Below are 18834 nucleotides of genomic sequence, written 5' to 3'. Positions count from 1 at the left end.
TAAATTAAAAAATTATAATCTTACATAGATTAAAATTAGAAAAACGCAAAATTACAAAATTAAAAATAAATAAAATATCTTAAAGGATCAAAATTAAAAAAACACCAACTTACCAAAAGTAAAATTACAAAAATAGATATACAGAAATCAACAATGAAAAAACTACTAACTTATCATCATAAAAACATATTTAAACCCTTTTTATATATAAGAGGAATTTTATATCTTCTTACAAATTTTCTTATCTAGAAAATTTTTGAAACATTCGAATTTGCACTAAAACTAATTAAATTATTTTATAAAACATTTTTAGTAAAATACACATCAGATGACTTATAACTCCATTTCCCTTGTCATAAAGGGTTATGAAATTTATAATATATTTTTATAACATTATTTTTATTTTGTTGCATTATATCTACAATTTTATTTTATTTTATCTTCTTATATTTGAATTTACTTTTCATGTGTTTATTGTCATCGCAAAATCCAAAATCTTCCCTTTAATCTAAAGCTTTCAAAACCTTGATAGAAGAACCACAAAAACATCCTCCCAATCCATGCAAAGTTGAAATGAAATCGGCATTACCATAATCACGATGGTTTAGATTCGACAAATTGAGAATGGAAAAGTAGCATATGAACATGGGAGAGGAAGCCCCTGTGAGGATTTTGAGAGTCAGAGAAATGGTCCAAGCTCCAAGCAAGAGAGCTATTATTATATAAGAGGAAACTATACATACTACGTGTCTATGAAATACGGATACTCTAGTCCCTTGTCGTGTTCGGTGTCCGACACACATCGTGTCAGTGTCTGACACCGACACGACACCCGTATTACGTTCTATATTTTGGACATTATAGGTGTTCAGGTATTCGTGCCCGTGTGAGTACTTCATAGGTACACATTTTAAGTAGAATAAAGCAAGATGAGCAATTAAGAGTCTGCAGTTATTTTTGTATTAGTTTAATTATTTGTCTGCACTATCTTTTTTTTTCTATTTCATCCTTTAACTGATACATGAATGGCAGTTGTAATTGAAAAAGAGAGGAGACAAAGTTGTCTAAAGAAAATTTGTACACCAAAGCAAAGCAGGGTATTCCCTTTATATATAACCATATACAAAGCAGGGTATTCCCTTTAAATAAAATAAAATAAAATTCAAATAAAGTCACTCAAAGACTCATTTTATCTTATAAAAATCTAGTGTAAAATGAGAGTAACATAAAATGAATGAAATTAGTCAAATTACAATAATATCGCGAGACCCGTTTGCCTTTCCCATTTCATTTCCAAATCTTTTTGTTTCGTAAATATCTCTTTTTGCCGCGACAAATGCTACCATCATCCACTGTCCTGTCTCTCGCCGGAACCGGCGCCGGCGTTCCGGTGAGCTTTTCCGGCAAACTGGGTCACCTCGAAACCAAGTTTTCTCCAAGACCCAGAAAGGTTTTCAGCCGTTCGTGCATAAAGGGGCTTCCTTTACAACAAAACACCGTCAATGGTTTAAAATCGAAGAAGAGAAACACACATTCGAGCTTCGCGTTGGGTAAAAATGCCGAAGACAGCTTTTTATCGGTATAATATAATATTATTCTTTGCAATTTCCTTTTTTATTTTATTTTATGTTGGTTAATTTAATATAGCTGCACAATAGCTTGTTAAAAGTTCGGTTACAGTTAGGATAACATTGAACACCTTTTTTTGTATGTATATTAAAAAAAAATCTTCTGGGTTCAGTTTAAATTTTGGGTTTCAACTTTCAAGGGAGGAAAAAACTTGGATGCAAGTATTATCTTCCTATAAAAATTGAAGTTTTTACCTTGGTAAATTATGTTGATTACCAACCTTTAATGCAAACCTTTATTATGGGAATTATCGGATGTGAAACTTTAATTTTGATTGGAGAACATCAAATGTATCTAAGGAACTGTAGTTAAGTTTTGTCCTCTTAGAAAAGTGAGGTATTGAAAATTTGGAAGCTTACTTTTATACAGGATCCAGTGTCTTTTATAGGACTGTTTTGCATCTTTTATTTGTGTACTGCACGAATTTATAGTTGTGACAATTCATGCTCGTATCAAATTTCAACTGGCTCCCTTTCAAAGTAAATTTAGATACTTCTGTATATCCTGTCAAGTGAATTGTGATTGATGACCATCATTTAGGGTGCTTAAGTAACATAATTTGTATACTTTGCAGGATGTAAATGGAGACACCGATGAGATGTACGATGAATTAATTAATAATTATGGAAAAGTGGTATTTAGTAGAAAAGACAAAAAGCCTGCTAGCGCAGAGATTGACGATGATGCTGAAAGCCTGTCATGTAAGCTAAAAGCAGTTTTGTCAAAGATTTTGCTTCCACCTTATTTACATTTATTTACAATTTGTTCTTTTCAACATTTTGGATTAGATAAGGTTTCTTCTTTAAGAATAATCATCTGTCAGATTATGTGATGGATGATAAATTAAGGTTTTTATTGATATAGTTTTTTAACTAATAAATGTAGTTGTTATCATGTGTGTTTGTAAACAAATCATGCTACTTCACATGCCTCCATCTGATTTAGATGACCCCTCTCCACCATACTGCTGTTATGCTTTAGATAGAGCCATGCATTCAGTTCTGTGTAATTCTGAATTCATTGTTGAGTAAGTTGATGCTCTGTAAAAATATTGTCATTATGTGAACACAGTTAATACATTGCACTGCTTGCAGTTTCTTTATCCTGTTAAAAACTAGGCAAAACAAATATTGACCATTTGTAGCCAGTAATGAATTTTGATTGTATGTAATTGAGACTAGCTTGAACTCCCCCCCCCCCCCCCCCCTGTACCTAACCCACAAAAGGGAGAGAGACAAGAGGTGAAGCACAGTCTTAAACTTCACATCCTTGAAATTTCTAAGGTCTAAGTGGTTTAGAAATTAGGAGCATATAATTTGAGATTCAACTGTGACCTATATGATCTTCAGAGACCAAAAGTGCAAGATAGATGGAAAAGGTTTAGATTGATTATTCATTCAGATGAAATAGAAAAAATGTAAATTATGTAAATCTCACATGGAGGTTTCCTTTACCTGAGTACTGAACCTAGAAATCAATTAATGACAAACATTAAAGATAGTGTGTAGTAGATAGAAAGATGCTACTATGTTCTGTCCGTTAGTCCTTTTTGGAATCAGGCACTGTAACTGGTTGTTGCTTTCTTTTTTGAATTGTATTTTCAATTGAGAAATTTATTTTGAGTGCATCTATAATAATTTTCAAAGCAAAATACATAAAACATTTGAATGTATGATGGAAAGTCTATTAAGGTCGGACACTTTAAAAATAAGCTGTGCCCATGTCAGTTGTTAGATCATACTCAATTAAATTTGACTGGTTTAACTTTTATCATTTATTTGTGTGAATCTGCTTTGTCCGTGCTTCTCAATAGAAAATCCTCTCTGCGGAAGACCTACTTTGTAAATATGTCTTCTCAGTTGGGGTGCATTGGTTTTTACTTTTCTGTTTAATTGCTCTGTACCATGGAATCCTTCTTTTAAAAATATTAGGTTATTTTCCTCTGAATACTAACATACTATCTCTAGGCTTGCTCTTGTTGTCATACTTTTGTGTGTACAACAGTCAGAAAACTAGTTCAGTTACTTTTTGTTTATATGAATCTATTTTAGAGAGAGAGAAATATATTGTGCCTCAAGTATTATCTAAGTATTAACTGCCATGTTTGTAGTTGCTGTGGAATTGGCCACGGTTGCAAGTGAGGTTAAGGCAGGAGATATAAAGGTCTTATTTGTGAAGCCACTTGTTTACTGGACTCGATTTTTTATCATAGCTACAGCATTTTCTCGTCCCCAGATTGATGCTATCGGGTATGGCCTTTGCCATTGATCTATTTATATTTAGCAGGTAATGTTTGAGGATGTCTCTTTGCTGTGCTGAAAGCAGGATATATTCATTTATGTTGATATATCATTTTAGGTCCAGAATTAGAGATCGAGCTGAGAAGAAATATGGAAAAATTCCAACCGGAGACACAAAACCCAACTCATGGACTCTGTTGGACTTCGGTAAGTGATTTTACACCGTAATAGCATAACCTGCTAACAGAAATTCTTTAATCACAATTTCACTTAAGAATAAAGTTTTAGGTGTCATCACATTCCAACCTCCCTTCAAACAAGCGCTATGTAGTGCTGCCACTCAAGTTGACCCAGATGGGTACTTGCCCTTATTTTACTATATAGAACATGTCTCCAAGTTCTCAGTCACAGATTCCAACCTAGTTTCTTTTATGATGAAAAGAAATAAATTGAATTAATTAAATTCAATTTTTCTCATTCGATCTCAGAATACCGAAACTCATCTGCTTCCATTTCGACTTTCCTTAAGTGGGCTTGGGCTTTTTCCAGCTGTTCAATGGCCCTTTCCCATAATTCTTCTGAGTTTCGAATAGTTCTCAAGATTTTTTGTTTTCGATTATTTAATAAATCACTTTACAAAGGGAGGAACTGTATTTTCTTAAAGGATAAAATATCTACCTTAAACTTAACAAAGAGCACAGCCTGCTGCAGAAAGCAGGAGTACATCAATACAGCAAAGCCCTTTAATTGTCTGCCTTTACCAAAGAAATCTCTTGAAGTTGGCCATTGCACTTCTGTGAAGGGTTTGAGTGATAGAATACCTTTTGGGACCCGAAAGATGATGAATTATGCCTAAGCAGGGTGAAGCTAGAGGAAACTCTGGTGGAGTCCTGCAGCGATACTGACGTGTAAATCATTCATATGACTTGGGTATAAGGGCGAAAAAGTAATCGAACCATTTAGTAATTGGTTCCCTCCAAAGTTTCCCTTAGGATAGTTGGAGCTTGCTGACGAGTTCTATCAGGTAAAGCCAATGATTAGAGGCATTGGGAGCGTAATGCCCTCGACCTATTCTCAAATTTTAAATAGGTAGGACGGCGTGTTTGCTCTAGTGAGCCGCGCCACGGAATCATGAACTCCAAGTGGGCCATTTTTGGTAAACAGAACTACTAATGCAGGACAAACTGGAAGTTGGGTTACGGTGTCCAACTGTGTGCTAACCTAGACCCCACAAAGGATGTTGGTCGATTAAGACAACAGGAAGATACACCTCTAAAGACAAAACTTGTTAAAATTACACATTGTACTCCAACAAGATGCATAATCAGCAGCCTAAATACAGCGAATGTCAAGATGTTACCCTCTTTGATCCCACCAAAACCGTTTTAACCAGTCAACCAAAATTTGCTTCCAATTCCCAAAATGCCTATATATTAGCATTTTTCAATGCACGGTCAAGAGTTCACTTGTCCAATGGTGTAGGTCAGTCAATTAATGGAAACATGGCCTCACTAGTTCTGCTTTAGGCTTTAATATCCAGAATGTATGGTTTGGTAACATTGTTTAGTACTCTCTGATCCTGGTTGGCCTTGTGAATGTTTCTTGATAACAGGTGATGTTGTTGTCCACATCTTCCTTCCCTCACAGAGAGCTTTCTACAATTTGGAAGAATTTTATGGTAATGCAACACCAGTAGAGCTGCCTTTTGAAAATCAACCACCACCATTTCGCATTTGATGGACCTTTGGTTTGTCGGTAATGAAAAGTTCAAGATGGATGATGACTATCTTTGATAAGGTCATTAATCACTGCCAGCTTTGGTTTGTTTACATGAGTATATTGTAAACATTCCAATGTGCTTATCAGCCCAAGACTTTGAGCTTTCTTTTAGCTGGGATGGGAGTGGAGAATCACCCAATGGGGAAGCGAAATGGCACAATTTCATTGCATTTAGAAGTTGTTTTCTGAACTGTACATTAGAGTGGTAATTAGCAAATGGGAATAGAGACAAATGTAGTTGTCTGACTTAAATTTGACTTCAACTAGTTTAAAATTAGGCGGGGTTTGTGAAATCTTGTATTTTTTTTTCTTCTATATTTCAAACAAAAGAGAACACAAGAAGATTTATGATTTAAAGGAACTTTTTACTTTTTCTTTTGTTTTCTAATTTTAGTTTGGACTAAAAAGTCAAAGCTATCAAGAAATTGCCAACCCCAAGAAATTGTAAAAATGATAGTCATCTAGGTTTGAAGGTTGATAAACAAGCAAGCTTAAAAGTTTGTATTTGTAAGTTTGTATGATTAGTTTGGTTAAAATTTAATCGACTATTATGAATTGAGATATGTTGATAACGGAATAAAGTTAGGAGGAAGTTCTTCGGAAGATAATATATTCGAGCTCTGTGTGAATGCATTTCAGTGCAATGAAAGATAATGCCTCTTGGTATGCACCGCTTCTGATTTCACAATCATAATTAAGTAGCATAAGTAAACACGTCAAGCTACCTAGCATTGTGACAAAATACTATCCTGTTTAACACCAGATAAAGCTATCCTGTTTACACTTTTTACCAGCTTGACATAACTTGAGGACAAAAAAGTTACAACTAAACTTGTTGCAGACCATTTGACAGTGATTACATTCCTTCATGACCGATAGAGGCTTATATAGTTGTCCTATTGATTTTGAAGATGTCTTCATTTTATATATGGTTTGATACTGGCCAGCAATACCTCCATCAAGCTGTAGAGCTGAGTCTACCCTTCATTTTCATTGGATTGGCGTCTCATAATCCTAAGAGTTTCTAAGAAATCTATAATAAAACATCTATGGGATAAAACTCTGCAGCACGTTTCTTTCATTTATCTGCTTCAAAAGTTGCATATACAGACAGCAGGCATAAAACTCTAAAACCTAGCTTCAGATAGGTTCAGAGCCCCCTTGAGAACTATATAGGCCTATCTTCACAATCTTATCTTATGCTGCCCATACGTTGGAAGTCAGGGGGGACTGATTCCTGCAGACACCAAAACATGAACATAATCTGTTAAACTTATCATAAATTAACATAGACAGTGAACTCCTCAGATGCTAGTGGACCTAAAACATATCATTATATCAAAGTTCCACTACCAAAACATTAGCTCTGGTTCTTCTATCAACAACCGATCATTATATAACTGGATTTCAGGTGCCCATCAACAAGCTTCCACGTCCTATTTTTTATCCTTCACATTACATGCCAACACTACTGGTATTTTATGTTCCATGACTGAGATGTATGTAACTCACGGCAATTTGGTTCACTCTCCAGGTTAAGAAATTGATCTAGGGAAATTGGCATTGTTGCAAGTCTTAAGATACTAAGTAAACACAAAAGGATGTGATGTGGCAAGGATTGCAGCCTTCTGACAAAAGGATATGACAAATGATCTGCAACCTCCACAGTTCTGTCAATATGTAATTAAATGTGTTCAACATTCTTCATGTTACTAATCATAGCGTTGAACACATTGATTGGCTAATGAAGAGAATTTGGCTAAACTACAATTATGTAAATTAATCATTTATGTTAAGCTTCAACTTCCCTTAACCTTTTCATCACCCTGAAAAAAAATATGTAAATTCTCAGCTTTAGATGCACCACCACTATTTTACAGTTTTAAATATAAAGTAGAATATGCATTATCATATGGACATGAAACTTGCAAAAGGAGAGTTGCAGTTAAAGTTAGCTGAGTGTTGACTAGCCTGTCTGAGTTTTGATGGGCTTCTGTCCAACCAGGTTCATACGCTTCAAGAAAACCCAGCTTTGCCTTGTTAGGTAAATCATGGGGATGGACAAATGGAACACCAAGTGGCCACCCTATCTCCATTCGTATATTTGCACATGGGCTATCAATGCTGTGAATGTGACTTTCACATTCCTTGAGATTACAGAACCGCAGCTTGATGCCTTTCTTATCAGCAATATCCTGGACCCTTTCTTTCAAAACTCTTTGAGCCTCAAGCCTTAACCTCTTGGAAGGTGGCAAAGGTTTGCTTTTGGGATTTTGCTTCCTTCTCTCTCAAAGCAGAATTGACACTAATTCAATCTCAATAGTGATACTCATAAAACAATGAAATTATTTCATGAAACACCAAATACAGAAATTTAAGTTTAAACTTCAGACAATCGGGAAATGATAAGGTACAGTTCTGCCAGAAAAACAATCTGTTGGGAAAAACTCAAGTTCCAAATCCACATTCTAAGATAATCTAAGTGAAAAATTTATGAATTCTTGACCTTTTCCGTATTCTTATTTAGGCAAATAAGCATTTTCCTAAAAACATCCGAACATGTTAACATCTGGTCATTCCTTTGAGCCTGGTGCTACTAATATAAATGAAAGAAGCTAACTACAAATTGATCAAACAGTAATAACATAATTTTAAATTTAGCTTGCAACTCTTGAGTTTGACACTTTGGAACATTTTTCATGAATAAACACCTGAGACGTAGAAATAGCAATGAACTAATTATTATATAAAGAAGAAAAATGTAATGCAAGCATACAGCTTAAAGAACACCACCAATTATCAGTTCAAAATGTTTTATCTACTGTCAACATTAAGTAAGTCTCAAATGTTGACTAAAACAGACATCGAGCAGGATACAAAACTTTAATATACTTATTTTTGTTCATCCAGTAATCCATGGACAGTTCCTTTTATTTATCACCTAACTGGAAAATCAACATGGGCATCATCCAAAATTAAACATGTTCCCAAATGAAGTTTTGGAGAATATAAACAAGCGCCCTATCGTCCACAAATCCTATTCCACATATAATTAGAATGTTAAATACCATCATGTGTTGGTTGGAAATTGAAGCACTGCAAACTAGGCCTGTTAAAGAGATGATCTGTTGGGTGAGATCTTTGCATAAAATCATCCACTGGGACAGGAAGCTGAAACTGAGCTTCAATTCCGTAACCTGCTGCTCGCATTTCTGAACAATCCAAATTGGTCATTGATTTAGGCAAAAGTTTGAAGGCTAAAGAACATCGTCCATACATATTAGCCTCCATATTAATCTCAGTTTTGAGCAATGCAGGGTTTACATATCCTGCAGTTGCTTGATAAAGAGCAAGCCCAGGAAAAACAATAGCTTCCTGAGGTCCCAGATCTCCGTCCACAAGAATCCACCGGCCCTGAGAGTCTCTTACATGTAAACCAGCCCTATCGGACTTAACAAGCGATAGCAAGCTTTTATCAACTTGGTGATCATGGTCAGGATACATAATCATTTGGCCATCCTCTTGGGTAGTAGTTATATTATTATGATGCTGTGGCCCCTGAAATGATGGCCTTGCATGACAACAAACAGACAAAACAGAAGATGAAATTTCCCTATTTCTCAGTGGAACATTATCCACTATTTCTACAAACGGAGAGCTGCGTATATTCAAATGGTAGCTAATTGCATCCAGAATATCCCTTGCTGCTTTTCCAAATAAGGCAAATATGTCTGGCAACCCTGCTGGGGGGGGGGGGGGGGGGGGAACTCAATGGAATTATTAGGTTCTGAAGGAGTTAATCCAGGTCTATAGTCATAAGTTTCTTGCCACAAATGAGAATCTGCATAATAACCAGAGATGTTTTGCACCACTCACGAGACTCACCAGGATTGATTATATCTGCAGGTGGATACGTTTCCCTTTGGTGGAAATACATGCGAGCAGATTCTAAACCAGATCGCAGAATAGCCCCGTCACTTGCTGGAAACTGAACGATGACTGCAGAAAACTGAGCCAGAGAATGTGACAAAATTGAAACTGATATTTTATAGGAATCAGATGCTAGCCCGTTCCAAGGGACTAAATCAGTAAGCTTCACACGACCTAAAGATGGAGGGTCACTATCTGCCATGAAACCCTAGTCTAGACAAGTAGAATTGTGGGTATAAGAAACTGCTAAAACCAATTTCAGGTAATACTCAGAAGTGCAAAAAGGAAGGGTCGATTTACATGTGCGACACCATCACACAGATCCGCCACGCCGGAACCGATCTCCGCCGCGCCTGCTGCTGCTACGATTTACTCATGACGCCGGAGAAGGAAGCAAGCCACCGGAGACGGAGAAATTGTTGTGATTTCTGACCAAAAACCACGTCCTTCGTCAATTTTTTTTGCTTTTATAAAATTAGGTCTTTTGTTGAACCGTTCGAACCGCCGGTTTACACCGGTTCGACATCAGAGCGGTTTTATGAGACGAACGGTTTTATAAAATTAGGTCTTTTTACAATAATAATCTTTTGATCAAATTGGCTTGTTACTTTAATAAAATTTTGGCGCAAACACTACTAAAAAGGTCAAATATGTTAAAATTGAGTATCGTCTCATTATCATCTAATATCATATTTGAGTGGTTGAGAGTTTTTATTTTTTATTGTACCTAGATTGTGGTGTATATATTATTTGGCTGGAATATTTTCATTACTTGTTTATTTAATAAAATTTAAGCTCTTCACTTGACTAAAACCCTTTAAGCAGCATTAATTATATTTATATTGTTTTGTGGCGGTTAACTTGGTATCAAATATTAGTTTAATAATATTAATATTATATTATATTAAAAAATATTGTTATAATCGACTCGATCACGATTTTACCATTGAACCTTAAATCAATATCTTTACGGGTTTGGTAACCAATCTGATTTAAAAATATTGATTGAAAGTTAAATTTTTATATTTTGAATATAACAATAATGAAAATAGTGTCAAGAAATTTGAATTGTTTTATGTAACCCTTGATATTAACTCCAATGTTGTATTTTTATAACTTCATCAAGATTATACAAAAATTAAATATAAAAATCTTAAAGAACACATGCATCAAGAAGTTATATTCCTATAAGTCTCTCGATACAAGGAAGTCACATCAAGTTCTAGTGCATATACACAAGATCTCTTATTATGCATATGGATCAAGATCAATTCATTAATGATTAGTTGACTAAATGATAAATCGATATCATGAAACTTGCACTAAATAAAAATAAGGTTCATCTAATCCTAACCACGATGAGTTTAGCAAAAAATGATAAAATAACATATTGGTGGAGATGAAGAAACTAATAGAAATTGAGTTGAGTGTAGTAAGAAATCGTCTTTAAATACATTCTGAGTAATGGGACTTGAAAAATGGCTTTTATATTTGCTGGAATGTGCCCAAATGTATAATTAAATCAATTACGGTGCACAAATATTTTAGTTGTTAGCTTGGATGTTAGTTGGGCATTTCAAACGTTGTACTAAAAATACATGTAAAGACTCTGCAAATCATCATCATTGTAGCATTTCCAAAGTTGAGCAACAAGTGAAAAATTTGTGACCCAGAGTTGATTCTCGCATTGATTTTCTCTTGGTGTTTCCAATGCTGACCTTCAAGTGAAAATTTGGTGATGCAGCTCATGCTTAGAGTATAACAATGAGTCTCCACAGAAAAAGTCGTGTTTCCTTCAACAAGGTGTGGGACGCCATCCTATCATTTCAAATGCACAATCGATTTACAAGTATTTTGCTTTATTTCCTATAAAATTTAAGAAAATTCATCGTGAAAATAATACAAAAGAAAAGGTATACACTAAAACTAACCCAATTTTTTTTATAGATTTTTCCATGGTTTCCATTTTTTTCTTATTCTAACAAATTTTCTTTGAAAACATGCACATTAATTCATCAAATATGAATCTATCACAACTCCAAACTTAAGACTTTACTTGTCTGCAAGCAAACAATTAAATCCAAAAAGGGGTTGAAAATAACAAGAAAAAAAATGCATGATTCATTGATAATTTCAATTTTTCAATTCATTTTCTTTTTGTTTTCCTTGAATCCTTTTCCAAAATGATCAACAACATAACTTCAATGTTTTATAAGCATTAAGAACAAATAAGATCAATTGTTGAGCAAAAAATTATCAAGCTCTGTTTCTCACAGTACACATTAGTCAAATGTATCAGCAAGTATTTGCACTTTTTCTTCCAGAGTAATTAAATCCTACCATATGTTTGCAGAAGTTTTGAAATTTTTTCAATACTGAATTTTCTTCATGAGGTCTTTTATTGGTTGTAATGGGGCTAATGTTAAGGTGGATGAGAAAGTCATTTTAGGCTTCTTGTTTAACAAAACTAAGTTTATCTGAATTTCTCCCAACAATGATTTTCAATTAACCCCAAAATTCTAAAATGTCTCGTCAAGAACTCTTCTATGTAGGCTTCAAAACTCTTCACACGTGAAAAATCTTTGCTCAACCAAATCAACTTATTCGTGTAAAACGTTAGCAAACAGCTTTGGTTTCAGTTGCTTTTATATACATACAGGATTCAATAAATCAAAAGAACCATACAAAACATCCATTGAGTTATCAATTTATTTCCCATTTCTCAGTCTCCTTTTCAATTTATTTTCCTAAGCTCATATCAAGACCTAAGAATTTGCAGGGAATGAAAGCTACCAATTAAGACTACCACAATCAATAGTTTAAATCAATCCAAATGAAGGAAGTGGGTGTGGGATTGTTTAAACGTAAAACAGGGGTTAGTAATTAGTTTTCTTCCCCAATCATCTTGATCACTGTTGTGGTGAAAGCCAACCACAAGGTGAAGTTTCTCATGTTTCCACTAAAACTTTAAAACGAATGAATGAATGCAAGCTAGAAGTTTGATCATTGATGTAAAACATAATCAATATAATATAGTTTGATCAATCATTCATCCCAGCTTTTTTCTCTTCCATTCACTCTAGCTTATGTTCATTCATTGCTTCCAGCCTTCATTATTTCTTGTTTGCACTCATTCATTCCTTGTTTGTTTCATGTATTCCTTTCTTTCGTTCATTTATTCATTCATTCATTCATTCTGGAAAACATAATCAATGTATGCAAAACTTTATGATTGTTTAAATATAAAAGTCAAGTTTGTATATTTCTATACTAGTTTTATTCTATTTATGTTTAATTTTCAGATGAGTACTAACATGAAAAAAAAAAATTATAATCAATAAACAGCTTAAGACATTACCTATTACCTTACTAGTATACATCTTTCGGTTTGAAAAATTATAAAATTAATGAAACTTACAATATCATATTAATGAAGGGCTTATTTGCAAACTCAATCATCCGATCATATTTTTAATCACTTGTTTAGTAAACATTACAAAACATTTCGTTATAATTGAAATGCAAGGGATCAAGGCCTGTATTGATATTAAATCATAACCAAGTTTAAAAGGAATTTCATTGTATAACTGTAGTATGATAAATCTAGCTTACCTCAGTTTTTGCATTTCGTGCTAATACTAAGAAACTAAATCACATTGAACATTTACTACTACTTTCTTCGCATAATCAAATTTCTAAAGAAACTACCAGTTACATGGAATTCCACTGAATTTCTAGAAATACAATAAAGCAGAGCACTATCGTCTTTCATGTTTTGCATTTTTGAGCAAAGTAACAACTAAAGTAGGATCCAAACAAAAACGGAATGCCTAGTTTCCAAACAACTTTTAAGTGCTAATAAGAAAAAATGTGTTAATAGACCACAATGAAAAGCAACATATATCCCCAAGCACATCAAGCTAGAACTCAGCCGGTACAGAATCTCAATAAATACATCAACAGAAATAGACAGTAGATGTACAAGAATTATCTATGGCTTGCGAGTTGGTGGTGGTGGTGGTGGTGGTGGTGAACTGCTGCTGCTGCTGTTGCTACTGCCTCTTCCTCTCAAAGGCCTACAATTAGGAAATGAACTCAAGTTAACGACGAACTGAAATGAACTATGAAGATACAATCCAATACAACCAAAAGTTATAGGAATTTGTCCTTGATGTATGTGCACTTGAAATAATCATCCAATATCTAAAATCCTATTGCTGAAAAATATCAGACTGAGGAAGAGAAATTGATAAGATTTACCAAAAAGATTTACCAGTCACATCAAGCATATATGAGTATCTACTAAAGATACCATCCATATGTCATTTGTGAAGCACTGATGCAAGGTGGCAGATTTTAAGGCATAAACACTGAGAAAAGAATAGTGTCTGACAGGAATTCAAACCATAGCAGTTAATTTGATTCCATATTGTCTTGCATAACAACTTTCGACCTTTCAATGTAGTAGGCCGTGTTTCATTTATATGATATTTAAGTGTCTTTTTTTAGAAGGAGAACAAATCTCTAACTTTGCAAAATTTGTACCAAGAGAGTCAACAGTGGAAATTCTTAATGAAATTATTAGACTATAAATGATTGAATTAATTACTAAGTTGAAAAAGAAGAAAAACATGTCAGCAATATAAAAAGAACAAAGAACCAGTGCTCTTAAACAAATCACGAATCTTGCCAGGAAAATCAAACAGTGAATGTTACGAAAAAAGAGAAGGAATCAAAAGAAATATTTAACAGAACATTATATTGTATACTGTATACATTACCTTCTTGGGCTCCGACTCTTTGATCTCCGGGATACCTGTCAAAGTTACAAAGGACTAAGCCATAGAATATTCCAAATTAAAAGAACATTGTCCATATAAATGAGAAAGAAGACGCATACCTTGCGTGGACTAGGTGAATCAGAGTAGGATGATGACCTTCCACGTCTAACTGGTGGTCTACCTCTGTCAAGAAAATAAAGTTTAAGGCTTTAAGCAGTGTTCAAATATTTTCAAATTACATCCAAGCATTCAATAAAAAATAACTAGAAGTCCAGAAAACTTCTCATGTATTTTCATATGCATACAGGTGTTGGTTATAAGACGTTCAAGACTACTGAAAGTATTCTGTGAAATAACATTTCTTTGGTTCTCCCTAATCAGCATTATAGTTACTCTGAAATCTCTTCTTCTGCAGCTATTATTTATCAGGTAATAGTCAATTTTTAACTCATGCAAGTGTACACCCTTAATTACTAGCATTAAACCTTGTGTTAAATTTCATTAAATCTGCACATATATGATCATTCGAAAGGATCTGGATAACTACAAAATCCACCAGCTCCAAGCATTATATTTTTACATTCTCATAAGCATCTCACGGTTTTTTTTCCTTCTATCTAAATATTCTTACACAAAAGCAAAATAATTGGCAAAAATAAGACATACCATAGGGAACAAAAAAAAAATACATAGCTCGTTTTAGCAAACTGACTACTGAAACATAAGCATGCTAGAAAATTACCTGCGAGGTGAGAATGACCTTGAGCGTGAGCGTGCAGACCTACGTATTGGAGAGCGAGTACGTCTACGACCAATTGGAGACCTTCTAGGAGGACTACGTGGTCGTCTAGGTGGTGATCTGCAGGAAAATATTCATTTTTTAAAAGGGCAATCAACAGCATGTACAATCTATTGCAAAATGCAAAGTGATAATAAAGGGAAATAATCAGTAATAAAATTACCGGCGCCTGGGAGGAGGTGGAGGTGAACGTCTTCGACCTGGACTTCCACGTATCCTTCTAGGTGACAGCCTACAAAGATTATATATAAATGAGTAGACTTGACTAAGGATACTGTTAACCAGTGTGTGTGTGCGTGTGTGTGTGTGCGCAATTTGAAAGCCTACCTTGCAGGGGATCTAAGGCGTCTAGGTGGAGATGGAGAACGACCTCTTCCAGGAGACACAGGCCGCCTCCTAGGAGGTGTGTCTCCTCCACGACGATAAGGAGAGTCTAATCGGCGACGAACAGGAGAATCTGCACGGCGACGTGGAGAATCTGGTCGTCTTGGAGATCCAGCTCTTCTAGGTACAGGAGATCTCCTCCGTGGTGAGGGAGGAGGTTTTCTACGAGGAGAAGCTGGTATCATTGAACCAAAGTTCAGTAAACATAAAAAGCTACCAATATTATAAATACAAACAAAAAAATGCCCAACACCACATATATACATTCTCTTTGCCGCTTTGGTCCATCCTTGTCAACATCTGCACTAGCATTATCAGCCCTGGGGGTGTCTCTCTTTGGAGCAACAGCAGAAGCCTTTGGGGGTGGTGAAACTTTCTGCCTTGGAGGTAGAGTAAATCTTGCCTTGATGACATTGCCATCTATTTGGGCCTGCATTACAAAAAGCAAAGGCATAAATCTACAAATGTAGCATCCAGCAAGCTTGATTATTGAAAACAGTCCTATTCAGTCACAGAAACCTACACCATCCATGTACAATAATGCCTTTTCAGCATCCCCTCTTGTCTTGAACTGCACATATCCATACCCTTTTGGAAGATTGACCTGGAAATGAGGAAAAAATGAAATGTCATATCACATTAAATTCCTCTATATAGCTATGATGCCAAAGTAAATGCAAACTTACAGTTCGATCCATTGCCAACTCGACACTTATAACCTCACCAAAGTTACCTGAAAGTTAATGCATCAAGGTGGATTACTAAAAGGTCAACAAAAACACATGTGTACTTTGAAGTTATAAAGGTTACTAAGAGCTTTCTTTCATTACTGATATTAATTCCTTAAGGTCACTAAAATGTCTCTTTACTTAATTAGGTAATAAGACATCAAGCCAATATGTTTCAACAGTTAATGAAATTAATATTAAAATTACTAAGTTGAAGCCTCAATGATTGAAAGTCATGGTTTAATGAGAAATAAATGAAAATGGAACAAAAAGAGAAGTTGCACAGGGCTTAATTCATGGATTCTACCTCCATGAGACATTGCTTACTCCACCACTGGACTAGACCAATTACATGTGAATTGCCAAATAATAACCCTTACAACTATTTGGCAACTACGAGGATAACAAAGAGCATATAATATATTATTACATTAAAAATGTAAGATAAAACTAGAAGGTATAAATAATTAGAAACATACTGAAAATTTCTTTCAAGTGCCCTTCATTGACATTTCTGCTGAGCTTTTCTACATGAAGAACAAGTGACTCGCGTACAGGAGAAGGTTTCCTGAGTTCAAACACAGGAGATAAATACATAAGCAAGAAGTACGAGTAACACAAAAGGGAAAAAAGACTGTTAATAGATCACATCCAGAATTAAAATTAAAATATATAATTATAATTATTACAACAGTTTGAAGGATATGATATGGACTAAAGGAACATGAGACTGTCATTACCAGACACTACAGAAAACTGTATCAACTATGTTGTCGCACTACTTATTGGCACCTTATCAACTTTCACACAGTGTTATCAATGGTGGAAGGCCAAAACTCTGCCATATGAACATGCCATTACGGCCTATGGCACCGCCATAGCAGGCCTCCCTTCACAAATTGCCTATGGCAGTTGGCAAAAAAAAATCTGCCATGGCACCACCATTAAACAACATTGCTTGCACAATATACCATGTTAAACTTTAACAATAACCACAACCAAACTTTAACAAGGATCACAACCACAATAGCATTCAAATAACATACATTGACATAAAAATTTCAAGTCTCTATGACAACAAATTCAAGAACTATCACCAAAAAGTAATAACCATAGAGAATTTGAAATCACACTACCTTGGGGGAGGTGAAGCTCTCTTAGACTGAGGTGGAGGAGACCGACCTCGCCTAGTTGCGTCAGCAGGACTACAGAACAAAAAAAATGAAATAGTAGTATCATATCAAATTATCAACGTGGTCTTCAAAAACCAAATTGACCAAAAAAACAAAGAAAATAATAGACAAAAGATAAAAACAAAGTACTTCCACATCTACCACAGTCCAAGTTTCCAACCCACTTTACCAATCTAATTATCTCATGGCGTACAACTCAAAAATACAAACAGCAGAAAGAAAATCAAAGAGACCATTAACAAGGTTTTGAAATGTTCGCAACCATAATTTCAGGACAACGTCAAAGATTTTAGAGTCACAGACCACAATTTTGGCAGCAAGGTCAAAGATTTCAGAGTCACCATGACCGTATGACAACTGCAATTGCAGCTGCATATGTCCATTTATCGTGGCAAAACCACAACTGCGGCACAATTTAAAACTTTGACCATTAATCATCTTCAGAAACAACACAAAATGAACAATCAATCTTGCAGGCTCGATAAGATTCAATTTCTACATATCTCCCAACCACACCGCACGCAAAAACTTCAAGCATAGCATCTAAGAATTAAAAAGAAAAAAACATAGATCTCTACTTCAACATCAATCCCCAGCTAAGAGAACATCGCATGCTTTTAAATTTGAAGAACAGACACGAATCTAAAAAACTTTCAGCGTGAAATCCAAGAACTTAAAAACAAAAGAGTTCACAATTTCAACATCAATCAGCAGCCAAGAGAACAACACCCGCTTTCAAATTGAAAAAAAAAAAAAAAGACAATCAAATTGCGGAACGCGGAGTACTTTCCCCGCTCCGATCACAGAAATTAGCTGAACCTTCAGGCTCTCAATCACGCCGCGCTCAAAAGTCAATACCACAAGCGAAAACATTCAGCAGCACGAAATCCAAAAACTAAAAAAAATCAGCACTCAGCAGCCAAGAGAACAACGCACGCTTTCAAATTGAAAAAACAGATAAAATCAAATTGCGCTCTGATCGAGGAAATCAGCAGTACCTTCGGCGCCTCTGCGGGGGAGGGCTGCGGCTGCGGGAGCTTCGGGAGGAAGAGGAGGAGGAGGGGGAAGAGGATCTGGAGCGCGAGGGAGAACGGGACCGAGAAAGGGAGCGCGAGCGAGAGGAGGAACGAGAGTCGGAGGGGGAAGAGGAGCGAGAGGAGGAGCCGGAAACGGAACCGGAGGGAGAGCGACGACCTCGCCCAGGTTTCGCCATTGTTGTTGCAGAGAGGAAGGAACGAAACCCTCGATAAACCCTAGCTCCTATAACCAGGCTAAGGAGTGAAAGTGAAAGTGAATGAGAAGGGAATCCAAAAGATAAAGGAACGGTTGAGTGAGTGAACAGTGTTAAGCAACGATGCGTACGGTGTACCG

General features: G+C 35.4%; 3 protein-coding genes across 8 annotated transcripts; 1 reads left to right on the top strand and 2 right to left on the bottom strand.

The window, feature by feature from the left end:
• Positions 1-1242: 1242 nt before the first annotated feature.
• Positions 1243-6005, top strand: LOC100306104 (protein Iojap-like). The gene is made up of 5 exons (NM_001250664.2): positions 1243-1579; positions 2204-2330; positions 3740-3878; positions 3988-4076; positions 5482-6005. The coding sequence occupies exons 1-5, from the start codon at positions 1337-1339 to the stop codon at positions 5604-5606; spliced, it is 723 nt and encodes a 240-aa protein (NP_001237593.2). The 5' UTR covers positions 1243-1336; the 3' UTR covers positions 5607-6005.
• Positions 6006-6292: 287 nt separating this feature from the next.
• Positions 6293-10381, bottom strand: LOC100788178 (uncharacterized). Of its 6 annotated transcripts, none has more exons than XM_026125620.2 (4): positions 9534-10381; positions 8717-9391; positions 7620-7935; positions 6293-7474 (listed from the first exon to the last, which is right to left on the bottom strand). In XM_026125620.2, the coding sequence occupies exons 1-4, from the start codon at positions 9778-9780 to the stop codon at positions 7441-7443; spliced, it is 1272 nt and encodes a 423-aa protein (XP_025981405.1). In that variant the 5' UTR covers positions 9781-10381; the 3' UTR covers positions 6293-7440. The 6 variants fall into 6 exon arrangements, with proteins under 6 accessions (XP_025981405.1, XP_025981404.1, XP_025981401.1 ...); XM_026125619.2 differs by having other exon boundaries at positions 6293-6885; XM_026125616.2 differs by having other exon boundaries at positions 6293-7935; positions 9534-9791; positions 9879-10131.
• A 2908-nt stretch (positions 10382-13289) lies between these two features.
• LOC100783566 (serine/arginine-rich splicing factor SR45) lies at positions 13290-18834 on the bottom strand. Its single transcript, XM_003546739.5, has 12 exons — positions 18462-18834; positions 17407-17475; positions 16750-16838; positions 16229-16275; positions 16066-16146; positions 15807-15972; positions 15486-15717; positions 15322-15390; positions 15102-15218; positions 14479-14542; positions 14360-14394; positions 13290-13654 (listed from the first exon to the last, which is right to left on the bottom strand). Exons 1-12 carry the CDS (start codon positions 18674-18676, stop codon positions 13570-13572), a joined length of 1269 nt encoding a protein of 422 aa, XP_003546787.1. The 5' UTR covers positions 18677-18834; the 3' UTR covers positions 13290-13569.

The sequence above is a fragment of the Glycine max genome, chromosome 15 (assembly GCF_000004515.6).
Source record: "Glycine max cultivar Williams 82 chromosome 15, Glycine_max_v4.0, whole genome shotgun sequence".
Classification (NCBI taxonomy): domain Eukaryota; kingdom Viridiplantae; phylum Streptophyta; class Magnoliopsida; order Fabales; family Fabaceae; genus Glycine; species Glycine max.
The sequence above is the reverse complement of the archived record's forward strand: the minus strand, read 5'-3'. Positions and strand labels throughout refer to the sequence as shown.

What these genes read in the sequence shown, in the direction of transcription:
- LOC100788178 (XM_026125616.2), bottom strand. Translation starts at nt 9,780, where the DNA reads ATGGCAGATAGTGACCCTCCATCTTTAGGTCGTGTGAAGCTTACTGAT. An exon ending in TGCAGATATAATCAATCCTG is followed by an intron (nt 9,392 to 9,533) that starts GTGAGTCTCGTG and finishes CCCCCCCCCCAG; the next exon opens with CAGGGTTGCCAGACATATTT. An exon ending in TTTCCAACCAACACATGATG is followed by an intron (nt 7,936 to 8,716) that starts GTATTTAACATT and finishes TTCTGCTTTGAG; the next exon opens with AGAGAAGGAAGCAAAATCCC.
- LOC100783566 (XM_003546739.5), bottom strand. Translation starts at nt 18,676, where the DNA reads ATGGCGAAACCTGGGCGAGGTCGTCGCTCTCCCTCCGGTTCCGTTTCC. An exon ending in CATTATTGTACATGGATGGT is followed by an intron (nt 15,973 to 16,065) that starts GTAGGTTTCTGT and finishes TTTGTAATGCAG; the next exon opens with GCCCAAATAGATGGCAATGT. An exon ending in ATTCACCTAGTCCACGCAAG is followed by an intron (nt 14,395 to 14,478) that starts GTATGCGTCTTC and finishes TAACTTTGACAG; the next exon opens with GTATCCCGGAGATCAAAGAG.
- LOC100306104 (NM_001250664.2), top strand. Translation starts at nt 1,337, where the DNA reads ATGCTACCATCATCCACTGTCCTGTCTCTCGCCGGAACCGGCGCCGGC. An exon ending in CCGAAGACAGCTTTTTATCG is followed by an intron (nt 1,580 to 2,203) that starts GTATAATATAAT and finishes TATACTTTGCAG; the next exon opens with GATGTAAATGGAGACACCGA. An exon ending in TGATGCTGAAAGCCTGTCAT is followed by an intron (nt 2,331 to 3,739) that starts GTAAGCTAAAAG and finishes CCATGTTTGTAG; the next exon opens with TTGCTGTGGAATTGGCCACG.